Source organism: Meriones unguiculatus, chromosome X, assembly GCF_030254825.1.
Source record: "Meriones unguiculatus strain TT.TT164.6M chromosome X, Bangor_MerUng_6.1, whole genome shotgun sequence".
NCBI lineage: Eukaryota > Metazoa > Chordata > Mammalia > Rodentia > Muridae > Meriones > Meriones unguiculatus.
Genome location: NC_083369.1, coordinates 14,369,869 through 14,385,445, shown reverse-complemented (window position 1 = coordinate 14,385,445; position 15,577 = coordinate 14,369,869). Strand labels below are relative to the sequence as shown.

The following is a 15,577-nucleotide window of genomic DNA, read 5'->3' as shown; positions in this document are numbered from 1 at the left end:
TACAAAACTGTCAATTTAGGGGTTTAAATTTTTATATGTAGGTATCTAATTTTTGTAAAGAAAATAAAGATATCATTTTAAAAATTGTTGAATAGTAAAATTTGGCAAATTATCTTTGATACTTTTGTAGTAAAATGAGAAATATGAAAAGTAGTTTTAACATTTTTTTTTTTTTTGTAAAACCTATAACCTGCGCTGTTTTTCTCATCAATGTTTCCAGGAATATATTCTGTTCTTGTGGCTCTAATGGCTGGCAAGGCGGAAGTAAGATATAACCCAGCTGTTATCCAACCCCCAGTGATAGCAGAGTTTATCCAAGAGCTTGGATTTGGAGCCATAGTGTTGGAAAATGCTGGTGAAGGGGATGGAATTTTGGAACTTGTTGTAAGTAGGAACTTTTATATGTTTAATAGACTTCTAACAGAAATTTAGAGGCTTTCATAGAAAACTTGGCAAATAGGACATATGAAGGAAACTGGAAGATAGAAGGCTATAACTTCATGGTAGTCTGCAAGTATGGAATGGAATTATTATCTTCTTAAAAAACAAAAAACCAAGAATGCAGCATGCCATCTCAATCTGTCAGACAAAATTGTAATCCTGGCTTCCTTGGCTACAAAAAAGTCACAGGCGACAAAAATGGCAGCAGGCCTTTAGATAGATGCACTCGCGAGGTTACAATTCAATTCTGCATTCCCTCAGTGCTCAGCTTACAAGAAAACAAAGCAACAGTCCGCACTAAGTTCAGCATTCCTAGTTCATCATCAGATCTACATATTAACATGTGAGGAAGAGGCGTCCCCCCATCAATACATGTATTCCTATGGAGCAGCTCTCAGGATGCCAGTCTCAACACAGCACTGCAGCTCTCGCCCTGTGAGCCTCCCTCTGCCCTCCAGTCAGCCTAGCAACAGGAATTAACTCACACTCTCCAGACATGGCTTAACAATTCTGTGTTCAAGAGGAACCTTTTCTGTAGCTGCATTCTTGGTTATCAAAATGCTCATGTAGTGTGGGGTTTTTAGCTGGTGAACAGTCACGATGGGGGGGGGAAAGCATGGTACTTCCTGTATAATCTTAATTACCTAAGTGTATGTACGCTTGCAGGATCTAGGACCACACTGAGCTGAGCTGCTTGTGACCGGGTGATTTAGCTCTTGGATTCTTGTGTTTTGCTTCCTGTAATGCACATATTAAAAAATAAAAGGTTCTTTTAAAAGCTTAAAAAAAAAAAAAAAAAAAAACAAAAACCTAGGGTTGGGGTTGTCAAGATGGCTCAGCCAATAAAGGTGCTTGCCAATAAGTCTGATGACCAGAGCTTGGTGTCTGTGACCTACATGGTGAAGTAGAGAACTGACTTCAGAAAGCCATCCTCTGAACACACCACATGTAAACAAATACACTCAAAATAATGGGGTGTGGTTGTGCATGCTCAGAAGCTAGCATTTAGGAGGCAGACATAAGATTCCTGGGAGTCTGAGGTAAGCCTGGACTACATAGTGAAACACTTTCGTAAGGAAAGGGAAGGGAGGGAAACAAAAGATAAAACAACTTGGGACCAAATTAACTTTAGTGGAAAGAAAAGAAATTGTACCTGGTTGATTAAAAAAACAAAAAAAACAAAAACAAAAGGACACAAAAAGGTGGGTAAGGAAAGGGGTGTGTATATAGGAAGAGTTGTAGGGAGTTATAGGGAGAAGAGGTTACTATGATCAAGTACATTATATGAAATTTTCAAAGAACTAATGAATTAAAGTTAAAAGTTTTATTTTTATTGAAAACAGTTATTTTCTTATACTATATTCTAATTATGATTTTTCTCACTCAGATCCTTCCCCCTCCCTTCCAACTCCTCCCTCCCTCCCTTCCTCCCCCCCCTCATAAAACAAAGCCAAAAACACAGTATTTTGGAAAAGACCAGTGAGGTTAAAAAATTTCCAAAGAAAGCAATATGAGACAGCAAATCTCCAAAACTACTTTTGAGTTAGTTTTGTGTTTAGCCATCAACTGCTAGGCATGGTGCCTGCGCTTAAGTGTGGTTTGCATACACACTGAGACTCTTTGAGAAACTAATTATTCCTTTGCAAATGGTTGGGAATGGGAACTTGTGTTTACCTTCATGAAATATTGAAACCATTAGTCGCCAATATATGTTTTCCAGGAAGGGGGCTTTTTGCACTCAGTGAACTTCAGTCAGGGCAGACATTCTTGCAGGGGATATTTCCAAGAACCATCAGACAGGTGAAATGCTAACAGTTCTCAGGAAAGGAGGCTCTGAATGAACTCTTTGTTCTGTGGTATCCAATAGCTACAGTGTTTTTCTTCATGGTTGTGGGCTCTTGGTTTATTCCCACAGAATGAAGAGGAAGAGAAGGGAATGGAACAGATATTAATGCCCCACACAGCTTGCTGTTTTTATCCAAGATTCCTCTTCCTTAGTTTTGAATAAATGCTTCTTGGTTTTATACAAGTTGAAAAACAAATTGGTTAAGACAGTTTTTTTTTTAAGTTTTCTTCTTTTATGGAGGAATTTGAAAGGCATTTACTTACCTTTTGATTTATTTAATTTTTTATTTATACCTATGTGTGTGTTTCTGTATATATTTTACGTATGTGCAGGGACCTGCAGGAGACCAAAGAAGGATGTCAGATTCCCTGGAGCTAGAATTACAGGCAGTTGGGAGTCGATCTTCTTGGTCCCTTGTAAGAGCAGCAAGTGCTCTTTAACTAATGCACCATCTCCCTAGCCCATGCTTACTTAAGTAGGCTGAACAGATGGCTTAACAGTTAAGGACACTGGCTGTCCTTCCGGAAGACCCAGGTTCAAACCTTAGCACCTATATGGTGGTTCCCAAGCATCTATAATTCCAGTTTCAGGGATTTCAGCACCCTCTTCTGGTTTCCAAGGGCACCATACACACACACACACACACACACACACACACACACACATCATGTTTTAAGTTTTACTTGTCTTTATGTCTGTGCATATGCTTGTGCTTGAATATATTAGGATAGCCTTAGAAGCCAGAAAAGGGTGAGTTTTGTGTTCAGCTACAGGTGCTGCCTCAGTAGTCTCAGGAAATAAAGCAGAGCAATTAAGGAAGCTATCGAATTTCAACTTCTGGCTCCCACATGCACACCCTATACATGAATACATATACATGCATACTATACATGTGCTCAATGGCTTTTAGTATATTCCTAGCTTAGTAGAGTTATCTTCAGAGCCAGTTCTGGATCTTTTTCATTATCTCTGAGAATCCCCAGCTCCATCAGTGGTGGGACGCCCTCACAAAAACAGAATTCTAATAATCATATCAAAAGCATACTAATTGTACTGATAAAACCTTGTAAGACAGTCCTTCGTTAGGATGATCCTTTTAGTTAAAAGTGCTAACTTTTAATAGAAGAAAAGGTAACTTTTAAATAACAACAGCTTTGTTTCTAACAGGTAAGAGGAATGACATGTGCCTCCTGTGTCCATAAAATTGAGTCTACTCTCACAAAACACAAAGGGATCTTCTACTGCTCTGTGGCCCTGGCCACTAACAAAGCACATATTAAGTATGATCCAGAAATCATCGGTCCCAGAGATATTATCCATACCATTGGAGTGAGTGCCATGATTTTGCTTTTCTGTCTTACCTTTCCAGTCAGCCACTTCCTGGAATCAGGTCTGGTTTACATTAAGTAGAAACAATTAAAAGACTGTAGCCCCCTTGACTATTTCTCATAAGAACACTGGTGTAAGTATGTCTGATTTTGTACTCCCTGCCTGTGGCCTTCATCAGGAAAACTTAGACAAAGGCACATTTGCGTGATTAAATCATGAACAAACTTCAGCTGGAACTATCACTCACTTAAAGTATTTGGGAAATCGATATAAAGTACAATTTATAAGGAAAACTCAAGTTAATCACTATGAAATTAAAGCATCATGCTAGATTTGTTATGGTCTCTTAAAGCAAAGTAGAACAAAAGAAAACAAAAACACTTTCAAGTTAAAATGCCAAAACTTTTTTTTTTGTGCTAAGTTCCTCCTGTGATCTTCAGTGTATCTTAAGCAGTAATACATATAGGTGTAGTTTCAGTGGGCTATGAAATTGGTGTTCTGATGATTGAAAACATGTTATAGGGTAAGTAATATCTTATTAGTTTACGCAGCAATACTATTGATATCTGTGAAGCTGGTATTACTGAGTACCTCCCCTAGCAATCTTCAGCAGGTACTTAATTATGCTACCAAGCTTAAGTTCTGGATGCTCAAAGCAGAGCTGCCATCTTATTTCAGAGGTGAAACAACTTGAGAAGTTACATGTTAAGTTTAATTAGACTTGATCCTCCTCACTCTGGCCCTAGAGCTCACATTTGCTCTTTTTACACTACCAACAACTACAAGATGGCAGCCATTTCCCTAGCAGATGAAAACATGGTGTGTGTAACTGTCTGTGCCCATGTGAATCTTACTTAGGTATCCCTCCCTTTGTATACTTAGCAGTATTGGGAAAAACAAACAAACAAACAAAAAAACTCTTGTTCATGTTCTTTTTTTTGGAGGAACAAGTTTGAAGGTTGCTAAGTAGGCAAGGCCTTGGACAATCTATTTAATATAGTACTAGCTTTTGTGCTCGGCCAGTAAAAAACCTCTATTGCACTTGAGTACAATTACTAGTTTGAGAGTAGCAGAACAGTAGCTAGAATCAGTGTGCTATTAATTTCTTTGCAAAATTAGGACTTGGAGAGGGGCATGGGAGGAGATGAAGGTAGGAAGATGGGATTGGGAGGGAATGAGGGAGGGAGCTACAGCTGGGATACAAAGTGAATAAAATGTAATTAATATAAAAAATAAAAATATAAAAAAATATATAGGGGAAAAATTAGGAACCAAAGTCATCAAGGGCAGAAAGCTCTGGACACCTTCATGTTTCTATTCCTCAAAATGACTTACTTGGGAATTGAACTAAGTTGTTCTAAGTGCTAACAGCATGGCTTAGAATATCTCTGCTTTGAGTGAAATGATGTTTTTCTCCTGAATTTCCTTAGAGCTTAGGTTTTGAAGCTTCTTTGGTCAAGAAAGATCGGTCAGCCAGTCACTTAGATCATAAACGAGAAATAAAACAGTAAGTACTTTGGAATTGTCAATAAATAAATTTCAACTCCTTTTGGAAATCTAACATTTTGTTAGCATGTCATTTTGTTGGTGGTGGTTTTTGAAACAGGGTTTCTTTGTGTAGCCTTGTCTGTTCTGAACCCTGTAGACCAGGTTGGCCTCAAACTCACAGAGATCCGCCTGCCTCTGCCTCCTAAGGTGCCGGCAATACTACCGTGTACATACCTGTAATACATACCATGCATTACATGTAATACATGTCATACTACATGTATTACTACCATGTACATGTAATACTACCATGCACATACATGTTATCGTGTTAGTTTTTACTCTAGCATTTTTCAAGATTTACTTTTATTTTTAAATTGTGTGTATATGTGAGTGTGTGCCACATGTATGCAGAGCCTGCAGAGGCCAGGTCACTGGATTTGCTGGTACTGGAGTTACAGATGCTTGTAAGCTGTGAGCTGATACGGTGATAGAATTGAACTTGGGTCCTTTTAAAGAGCAGTAGGAGCTCTTAACTATGGAAACATGGCTCCAGTCTCATTTTATATTCTTACACTGAATGAGATGGTTACAATCTGTGTTTCTCTATATTACATAGAATATTTAACTTTTAGCTACTTGCTAAAGTGTGTGTATGTTTTTTTTTCTTTTGAAAATGTTTGCATATTAGATGGAAAAGGTCTTTCCTTGTGAGCCTGTTTTTCTGTATCCCTGTAATGGGACTGATGATATATATGATGGTTATGGATCACCACCTTGCAACTCTTCATCACAATCAGAACATGAGTAGTAAAGAAAGGATCAACATCCATTCTTCTATGTTTCTGGAGCATCAGATCTTGCCAGGACTGTCTATTATGAATTTGTTGTCCCTTCTATTGTGTCTACCTGTACAGGCAAGTGATATGTTAACAAGTTTGTTATATGATCTTCATTAAAGGTTTAAAAGTGAGAGTTAAGGGTTTAGTTCGGTTGTAGATTATTTCCCTAGTATACTGAGAGCTCTGGGTTCAATCACAGCACAATCAAAATCCCCAAAGCAAAACAAAAGGTGATAGTACTAACAATTAATTAATGCCAATCGTATTAATGGAAGACAAGCTCTCCTGTTACTCTCCCCAACAGAGGTCATGCCTTGTAGTTGACTTTTGGAAAGGGGCTACGTCTTATGTATTTAAAAAAACCCTTTCTAAAATGTATGAATTCTTTTGCTAATTTACTTGTTTAAGCTAGCATCAAAAAGAAAAATGTGGAGGCAGAGTCAGACAAATCTCTGAGTTTGAGTCCAGCCTGTTCTACAGAGTGAGTTCCAGGACAGCCAGGGCTACACAGAGAAACCCTGTCTTGGAAAAAAAAAAGAGAGAAAGAAATGAAAAATACAACAGCCATCTCACTTTCTTTAAGGTATGAAGTATCCACTGGATCATAGAGGATATCCTTTGGTATCTTGCACAACAAATTTGAAAACGTTATTCTGCACATACCTCTGCTAAAATGCAAACTTGCTCCAGCTCAAAACCTCCACCTACAGCCAGGTGGGGTAGTGCATGCCTATAATCCCAGGAGTTGGGAAACAGAAGCAGAAAGATCTTGCCAAGTTCAAGGCCAGCCTGGACTACAGATGAGGCTCTATAACATAGTGTTTATGGATTAGTTAAATAGAAAATAAACATCAATCCTTTATGCTAAGTTTACTTAGGTATACATGTGAATTTCACGATTTGGCAAATTCAGTAAGTCTCCTCTTCTGTTACAGTTTTGTGGAGGCTGGTACTTCTACATTCAGGCTTACAAAGCTCTTAGACATAAGACAGCAAATATGGATGTGCTGATTGTGCTGGCAACCACCATTGCATTTGCCTACTCCCTGGTTATTCTTCTGGTTGCAATGTATGAGAGAGCCAAAGTGAATCCTATTACCTTCTTTGATACACCTCCTATGCTGTTCGTGTTTATTGCACTAGGCCGATGGTTGGAACATATAGCAAAGGTAAAGTAAGAAAGTGTACCATTTGTTAAAGTATTGGATCAGTCAAAGGCCTTAGTTATTTTCTAAGTCATACTAGAAATATACATTGATGTATGTAGTTCCATTTTAGTTTTAGTATTATCTTCAGTAAGTTTATCAAATTTATATTACTGCCAAGGATAGGGCATTCCCGTGGTACTTTTTGAGAAACATTCGAGAAGTACTTCTTTGTTATATCATATTGTTAATGGAGAATTGATTTGGCCATATGGTTTAAAACAGTGATGCCAAAGTCCATTCATGCTGCCGTGCTGTGATAAAGTCAGTTTCTTTCCTGTTCCATGTAACCTTATGCTTAACAGAGTTGAAGGCATGATCTATGTGCCTCTCAGTACCCTGAGCGGTGTACAGTTTTTCCCTGTGTACAATCTATAGACAATCACTTGCTAGTTCTGTCAATTCAATGTGCTCTCATTTGCTAAACCATTCTAGTTTTCTTCTCAATTAAATTTTTTTTCCAAAAAAAATTTTTTTTGTTTTAGATAATCCTACACTGAACATAATCATGTCTAATAGTCATTCCCGCTGAGCTGAATAGGAGTAATTAGAAAGGATATGATTGCTGTTTTAAAGGACATACAATTTTCCATGGTCTCATGCTATAAGCTGTGGGAAATTTTGCCAGCTAGGGTCTGTCAGCAAAGTGGTTTTTATTACGACGTCCTGAGCATCACATCTTATTTAAATCGTTTCTAATTTGGCAGATGTCAAATGGAATTACAAGATGGCTTTAGCTTGAGTTTCTTTTAGTAGTCTTCTTCTTAGTAGTTTGGATAAACATTTTTCCATACACTGAGCATTTATATTCCCTCTTGAAAGATCTACTTGTCCTTGTGCTTTGCTCATGTATGAATTATATTCCTGGTATTTTTCTATTAATTTGTATTTCTTTGTAAATTACACCTAGTACTTTAAAATGCTTTTTACAAATTATATTATTAATATTCCAATGTAAATTCTTTTTCTGATCAAATGTTTTTCTTAAGCTGATGTTTGAGCGAATATTAAAAGATTATATCTTGAAGGTTTGAACACTTTTTTCAGCATCATTACTGTGTTTTAATTTATAGGGCAAAACTTCAGAGGCTCTTGCAAAGCTAATTTCACTACAAGCGACAGAAGCAACTATTGTAACACTTAACTCTGAAAATCTCCTCCTGAGGTATTTATTTTCATTCCCTTGTAACTTGTGTTAAATATTCTATTGCATTAATTGTATTGTGTTCGGTACACATATGCCATGGCACATGTGTGGAGAGCTTGTGGGAGTTTTCTCCTTCTTCCATGTGGGCCCTAGGAATAGCACTCAGGTTGTTAGGCTTGGTAGCAAATACTCTTCCATGCTCAGCCAGCTCACTGTGCTCTTTTGTGGACTTATTTTGAGATGTATCCAGAAGTAAGGAATGTCATAACGCCACAAAATCTGACTCTGATTTAACAATTATCCCCATCTTATGATGCTTTATTTCATCTATCTGTTTCATTTTTCTGTTGTTACAGTAAGAAGTAATTCCCAGTCATATAGTTTTAGTACTAAATTTTCTACAGTATTTCTTTATAAAAGGATATATTCAGTCAGGTGGGGGTGGGCTATAAACCTTTAATCCCAGCATTCAGGAGGCAGAGGTAGGCGGATTTCTGTAAGTTCAAGGCCAGCCTGTTCTATACAGAGCGAGTTCAAGGACAGCCAATGTTACACAGAGAAACCCTGTCTCGAAAAACCAAATGAAATAAATAAATAAATAGATAAATAAATAAATAAGAGAACATATTGAAGCTGAGTGTGGTGGTACATACCGGTAATTCTAACACTCTGAAAGCTGAGAGATCCTGACTTTGAGAGTGGCCTGTGTCAACTCCTCACCTTCCCCATCTTTTGACATAAGATCTTGCTCTGTCGCTAGTATTTTTCTAGTGTTAGGAAGTTCTTATGTATATCAGGCAAAGTGCTCTGTCACTGAGTTCCTGCTTATTTTTCCCCATAAAAAAGGAAAGAAAGGAGGAACTGTTCTAGTTAAAAGAAGCATAGGCTACCTGACCTCAATTATGTTTAGCTCCTGAGGGTCTCGGGTAACACGCTGACTTTGGCCTCACTGTATACCCAAGGGTGACCTTGAACTCCTAATCCTCCTGTTTCTATTCTGTAAGTGCTGGGATTACTGGTGTATGCTGCCGTGCCTGACCATGGCACTACCTTTTAAAGCTTTTACTTGCTCCGTTATTATTGAATCAATATTTAGAGTGCTGTCTTTGGGCCAAGACTTTGTTCATGACCGCCAGTGAGCAAAACTAATATAGCCATTGCTAGCATAAATGTTGGACCTATATTGTGTTGGTAGTATTATAGAGCTGTAAGCTTGACATGATCTCTAAAGTGTGTGTGTGGGGGGGTTAGAATAAGAAGCAGATGCCATGACACTTTTTATGTTGACTCATGTGCAGTGAGGAACAAGTGGATGTGGAACTTGTACAACGTGGAGATATCATTAAGGTTGTTCCGGGAGGGAAATTTCCAGTGGATGGCCGTGTTATTGAAGGACATTCTATGGTAGATGAGTCCCTTATCACAGGTATGTTCTGTCAGAGGATCATGACATGAACGGGAAATGAAGCCAAAGTGATAATAAAAAGCAGACAATAAAGGAAAACCAATTAATGTATAGCTCATAAGCAAGGAATATGAGTTCTTTAGAGACTGCCTTCAGTTTCCTCAGGTTTACTGTATATTTTTAGTATGTTGTTGAACACTAAACATTGAAGATTGTTTTGTTCAAGATTTTTTTTTTTTAATTTTCTGTAATCCTAGTACCCAGGGATGCAAAGACAGGTCTATCACTGTGAGTTTGAGGCAAGCCAGGACAGCTGAGGCTACACAGGAAACTCTGTTTCCGAAAAAAGAAAACAAAACAAAAGATTTATTGATTTTTATTTTAAGCACATGTGTGTTCTGCCTCCAAGTGTCCTAACTGCTGAGCCATCTCTCTAGCACCCACACTCAAGAATCTTAATTACTAGAATGCACAAGAATGAAGTTATTTAATATCTTGTAGAGCTATGTTGACTTTGGCAAATTTCCCAGGGCAGATTATTCTGTTTTCCTGCCTCAGCAACAGATGTGGTCAGAACTGGGCCAGAGCTTCAAGTTTTCCACATCAGGGTAGCTTAAAGAAAGCAGGACTGGGAGGCTCCTAACAGGAAACAAGTTAGGAGCCTCCCACAGAGGGCCTCTGAAAGGCTCTGCCCTGCAGACTATCAAAGCAGATGCTAGGACTTATGGCTAACTGTTGGGCAGAATGCATGGAATCTTACGTAAGAAGTGGGAAATAGTAAGATCTGGAGAGGACAGGAACTCCACAAGGAGAGTAACAGAACCAGAAAATTTGAGCACAGGGGTCTTTCCAGAGACTCATACTCCAACCAAGGACTATGCATGGAGATAACCTAAGACCCCTGCACAGATGTAGCCCATGGCAGTTCAGTCTCCTAGTGGGTTCCATAGTAATGGGAAGAGGGACTGCTTCTGACATGAACTGATTGGCCTGCTCTTTGATCACCTCCCCCTGAGCTGGGAGCAGCCTTACCAGACCACAGAGGAAGACAAGGCAGCCACTCCTAATGAGACCTAACAGACTAGGATCAGAGGGAAAAAAAAAGAAACCCTCCCCTACCAGTGGACTTGGGGAGGGGCATGCATGAAGAAGGGGGAGTAAGGGAATTGTTGGAAGGCGAAGAGGGAGGGTAAATAAAGTGTAATTAAAAATAAAATTAAATTAAAATTAAAAAATAAATGATAAAAATTTAAAAAAAAAGCAGGGCTGGAAGATTTTTAGAAATCAGCTTGGCTAATAGAGTCCAGTGTGGATCAGAATCAAAATACCATTTCTCCCAGTTCTGGTGGTCATAGAAAAAGTTCGGTTTATTTCTTAATTCAAGAGTCTGTTTCACAGCAGTCTGCTGTTGCCAGTTTGGGTGAGATTCTTTTCTTAGTTCTGAGTCTGGTACTATGTAGTGTAATGCGGAGACACTGACGCCGGCCTGTTAAGCAGTAGTGGCAGCGCCTGCCTCCCCGCCATTATTACAGACATAGAAAAACTCCCTCCCACATTTTGAAATGCCGTCTGTGAGCTTGTGATCTGGGAGGAGAGTGAAGCTCCCACCGTGTCTGTCAAAAAGAGCTAACATGGTGAGCTCTTCCAGTCCACAAATCCCTGTGTTTCTCTGTGAGAAGAAAAGCAGGACAGCTCTTATCTTTGCCAGTGTCCAGATTCAAGAAGAATGTCCTCTCTAGGTATTTGTTGACCGTGAGTGAGTAAATGTATGTTTCAACAGGATAGTAATCATTTTTGTCCTCTGATTCTTTTTCCCTCTTCCTTCAGGGGAGGCAATGCCTGTGGCTAAGAAACCTGGCAGCACAGTGATCGCAGGTTCCATTAACCAGAATGGTTCTCTCCTCATCCGAGCCACCCATGTTGGAGCAGACACAACCCTTTCTCAAATCGTCAAACTTGTAGAGGAGGCACAAACATCAAAGGTAGTCCAGTCCCCTAGGAGAAGCATAAGGCGTTTTTATTAAAGCCTTCTAATATGAATCTTATTTTATGTTTTCTTTTGATTAATACTAGTTGTATTCATGTAGAGTTTATTTAAAATTTTCTGTTTGTGCTAACTACCAAATACATTGTGTATGCAGTATTAGAAAAAAAGACCTCAAGAAACTCATTATTATCATCATTATGATTTTACATTCTAGGCTCCAATCCAGCAGTTTGCAGACCGACTCAGTGGCTATTTTGTTCCATTTATTGTCTTGGTTTCCATTGCTACCCTCTTGGTGTGGATTATAATTGGATTTCAAAATTTTGAAATTGTGGAAGCCTACTTTCCCGTAAGTGACTTACAACAACTCTTGACTATGTGCAAAACACTGTTAATTTTTTGCAGAGGTAATTAAGTAGATATCATTTTGAGGAGCCGGAAAAATGGCTCAGCAGTTAACAGTATATACTGCTCTTGCAGCAGGCCTGAGTTCCACTCCCAGCACCGTGTTGGGCAAATTGAACCTGTCTGTAAGTCCAGTTCCAGCAGGATCTGATGCCTCTGGCTTCTGAGACTCCCTGCACTCATCTTCACATGCCCACACACAGACACATAGACATAAGACAACTAAATAAATGATGGTGAGCCGGGTGTAATGTGCGTGTCTTCAATCCTAGCACTCAAGAGGCACAGTCAGGCAGATCTTTGTGAGTTTGGGGACAGTCTCCGTGAGTACCAGGCCAGCCAGTTTCAAACAGTGAAAGATTGTCTTAAAACAAGCAAACGAACAAACGTCGGAAATGAGCAGTACTGACTGAGAGTGTAGCATAGTGGTAGCATGCCGTCCAGTATTTGCTAGCCCCCTGAGTTTATCCACAGTATCAAAAAGAAGAAGAGAGGGACTAAGAGAAAAAGGAAATGAAGAAGAGAAGGGAATCCAGGTCAACATGTGGGTGCTGTGACTCAAACCAAGGGTCTCGGTAAGAACAGCCAGCACTCTTTTTTTTTTTTTTCTTTATTATTTTTTTTTCAATGCAGTTTATTCAGGAACCTTGAACAATCTTCTGACCCTGGGGAAAGCCAGCCCACAGCTTAAATAGCCTCTGGGTAGCCAACTCCAGCGTGCCATGTGGGCAATGCAGATAGGTCCACGTACACGGAAGCAAGCCAGATCCTCAGCCTTAGCCAAATGTGGAGTTGTTTGTGACAGAGAGCACTCACCATCGGGAAGGTGGAAGGTGGAAACCAGCTCCATCTTTAAGGCGCGGCATTACGCAGCCCTCTACAGTTCCCCCTTTTTGTTTTAGATGCATCAGGCAAGAGTAGAGGTCAGCCAGCACTCTTAACTGCTTAGACATCTCTTCACCCCCCCCCCCCGAGAATACCTTAAAATTAATGTTTATAAAGCTATAGTATTAGTGTCTACTTATGGAGTTCACTGATGCTTTCTAAAGTAGGACTCTTTAATATAGTAAAGTAGATCTGTGATGTCCCTAACTTTATTATTTTACTTAGGCAGGCTTTTTTTGGTTTTTCGAGACAGGGTTCCTCTGTGTAGCCTTGGCTGTCCTGAAACTCAGTTTGCAGACCAGGCTGGCCTTGAACTAACAGTGACCCGCCTGCCTCTACCTCCTTGAGAGCTGGGATTATAGCTGTGTGCCACTGCACCTAGCTACTTAAGCAGTCTTTAATGAAAGCTGTACACGAGATTTTTCTTCTACTGTATGTTCCAAATTGTTTCTTCCTTTCTCCTTTTGTTCTTGTCGAGACTTGGCTTTCCCTTCCAGGATATTTTTGTATCTTTGTCTAGCTTTAGCCTGGTGATAACCATCTTGCTGAGGTGGATGCCCACATGAATAGACAGTTGTGACATCAGCCTTTCCTCACTGCACTCTTTCAGTGTGGATGACATTACTTTCTGTACACCTGAACCACTTTGCCAATCTGCTGGGCTCTGTAGCGTCCTCGGAGCAAAAGCGTCATCATCCTTGTGAATGGTCATAGACAGAACATGATACTCTGTCTCAGCTCTTTGGAAAAAGAGGAAAACCTGATCTTCCTCCAAGTGTGAGAAGGTGCATTGGAACACCATTTGCTGTTCTTGATTCCATCAGAAAGCCACAAAGATATTGAGCTTCATTTTGACAGCTGTAGATCCAGTGATCTACTTTAGACATATAAACTTAAACTCGGCTTCTCTTTTTGTCAGTGAAGAGGTAGAGATAATAATGCCTAAGTTAAAAGATTTAAATTCACAGAGGTTCAAGCACAGCACATATGTGAAAACATTTATATATGACGTATATGAAAGTGTAGGCCTACATATTTATGAAAATCCCTTAGCATGTATATCTGTGTGTGGAAATATACATGTGAGTGCAAGTGGCCATGGACACCCAAAGAGTGCATCACATCCCTTATAGCTGTACATAGAAATAAATGGGAGTTGCCAAATGTGGCTTCTGGGAACTGAACTTGGGTCTTCTGCAAGAGTAGTAAGTACTCCTAACTACTGAGCCACCATCATCAGTCTCTCATAAAATTTTTACTCTTGCCAAGCATGGCGACACACACCTGTAATCCCAGCACTTGGGAAGGCAGAGACAGGTGATCTCTGTGATTTCAAAACCAGCCTCATCTACAAAGGGAGCCCAGTATAGCCAAGGCTACAGAGAGAAACCCTGTCTTGAAAAAAAAAAAAAAAACAACCAATCTTGGCACACCAAAATTTTTTACTATTTATTTCACTTAGTGTGTGTGTGTATGTAATGTATGCAAATGGTGGAACATACGTGCTACTGTGCATGTGTGGAGGACAGAAGACTACTTTTAAGAGTTTGTTTTGTTTCCACTGTAATCCCTTGGAATTGGACTATGGTTGTGTGGTTATGCAGCAACCACTTTTATCTGCTAAGCCATCTTGTTGGCTCCAACCTTTGTTCTCTAAAGTGAATATTTAAGTTACTGTTTTAAAATTTTGTATGAACATCCAATCTATGGCCTCAGTGTCAGAGAATCAGAATTTGTTCAGGGCCAGATTTATTGACAAATATGTCTCATGTTATTCTTGAAAGTTGCTAATAGTTCTGGAGTTCTGTGTGCTTTATTTTTTTTTTTGTCATAGTAACCTCGAGAATCATCAAAAATGAAATTTTGATTTTAAGACTATCACTTGTTAACCAGTTTTGCCCCAGTTTTGTCATGTTTATAAATGGAAAAAATAATCATTAAAAAGAAAAATATATGTAAGTAGCTAGGTAGGATATGTGATTTTGACACAGGTTTTATTTTTATTTATTTATTTTGTTGTTGATTACAGTTTGTTCACTTTGTATCCCAGCTATATCCCCCTCCCTCATTTCCTCCCATTCACACTGGTTTTATTTAAACAGGATTGATCTTTGTTTCTTTTGTTTTGAATAGCTCTAACTGTAAATGAGTAACCAAAGTGCACGTCTTTCTTCTAAAGGGCTACAATAAAAGCATCTCCCGAACAGAAACCATAATACGCTTTGCTTTCCAAGCTTCTATCACAGTTCTGTGTATAGCATGCCCCTGTTCCTTGGGACTAGCCACTCCAACTGCTGTGATGGTGGGCACAGGAGTAGGTGCTCAGAATGGCATACTTATAAAAGGTGGGGAGCCCCTGGAGATGGCTCATAAGGTAAGAGTCTTCAGAACTAAAAGTTGATCTATCAAAATACAATCACATCCTATTGAGAAATAGGTTTCTTAGTTCTTTGCCCATGGTTCCTAGGCTAAACCTCTTCCGGAACTACCCTGAAGGTAGAAATAGAAAAGTTGTGATGTTGGTTCCTCAGATGTGCCTTAGTTATTTAAAATCTCTAATAATACTCCCTCAGCCATTCCCTGAGAGCAGACCCTGA

At 39.2% G+C, this 15,577-nt stretch overlaps 1 protein-coding gene across 4 annotated transcripts in view; it reads left to right on the top strand.

Moving 5' to 3' along the window:
• Atp7a (ATPase copper transporting alpha) overlaps nt 1-15,577 on the top strand; it is a 125,065-nt gene that overhangs the window by 81,780 nt on the left and 27,708 nt on the right. For all 4 annotated transcript variants that reach the window (XM_060375296.1, XM_060375297.1, XM_060375294.1 and 1 more), the window contains exons 6-15: nt 221-384; nt 3,455-3,616; nt 5,047-5,123; nt 5,796-6,021; nt 6,882-7,115; nt 8,225-8,316; nt 9,597-9,724; nt 11,531-11,685; nt 11,905-12,039; nt 15,160-15,354. In XM_060375296.1, coding sequence (XP_060231279.1) covers nt 221-384; nt 3,455-3,616; nt 5,047-5,123; nt 5,796-6,021; nt 6,882-7,115; nt 8,225-8,316; nt 9,597-9,724; nt 11,531-11,685; nt 11,905-12,039; nt 15,160-15,354 — 1,568 coding nt within the window. The remainder of the gene's footprint in view (nt 1-220; nt 385-3,454; nt 3,617-5,046; nt 5,124-5,795; nt 6,022-6,881; nt 7,116-8,224; nt 8,317-9,596; nt 9,725-11,530; nt 11,686-11,904; nt 12,040-15,159; nt 15,355-15,577) is intronic.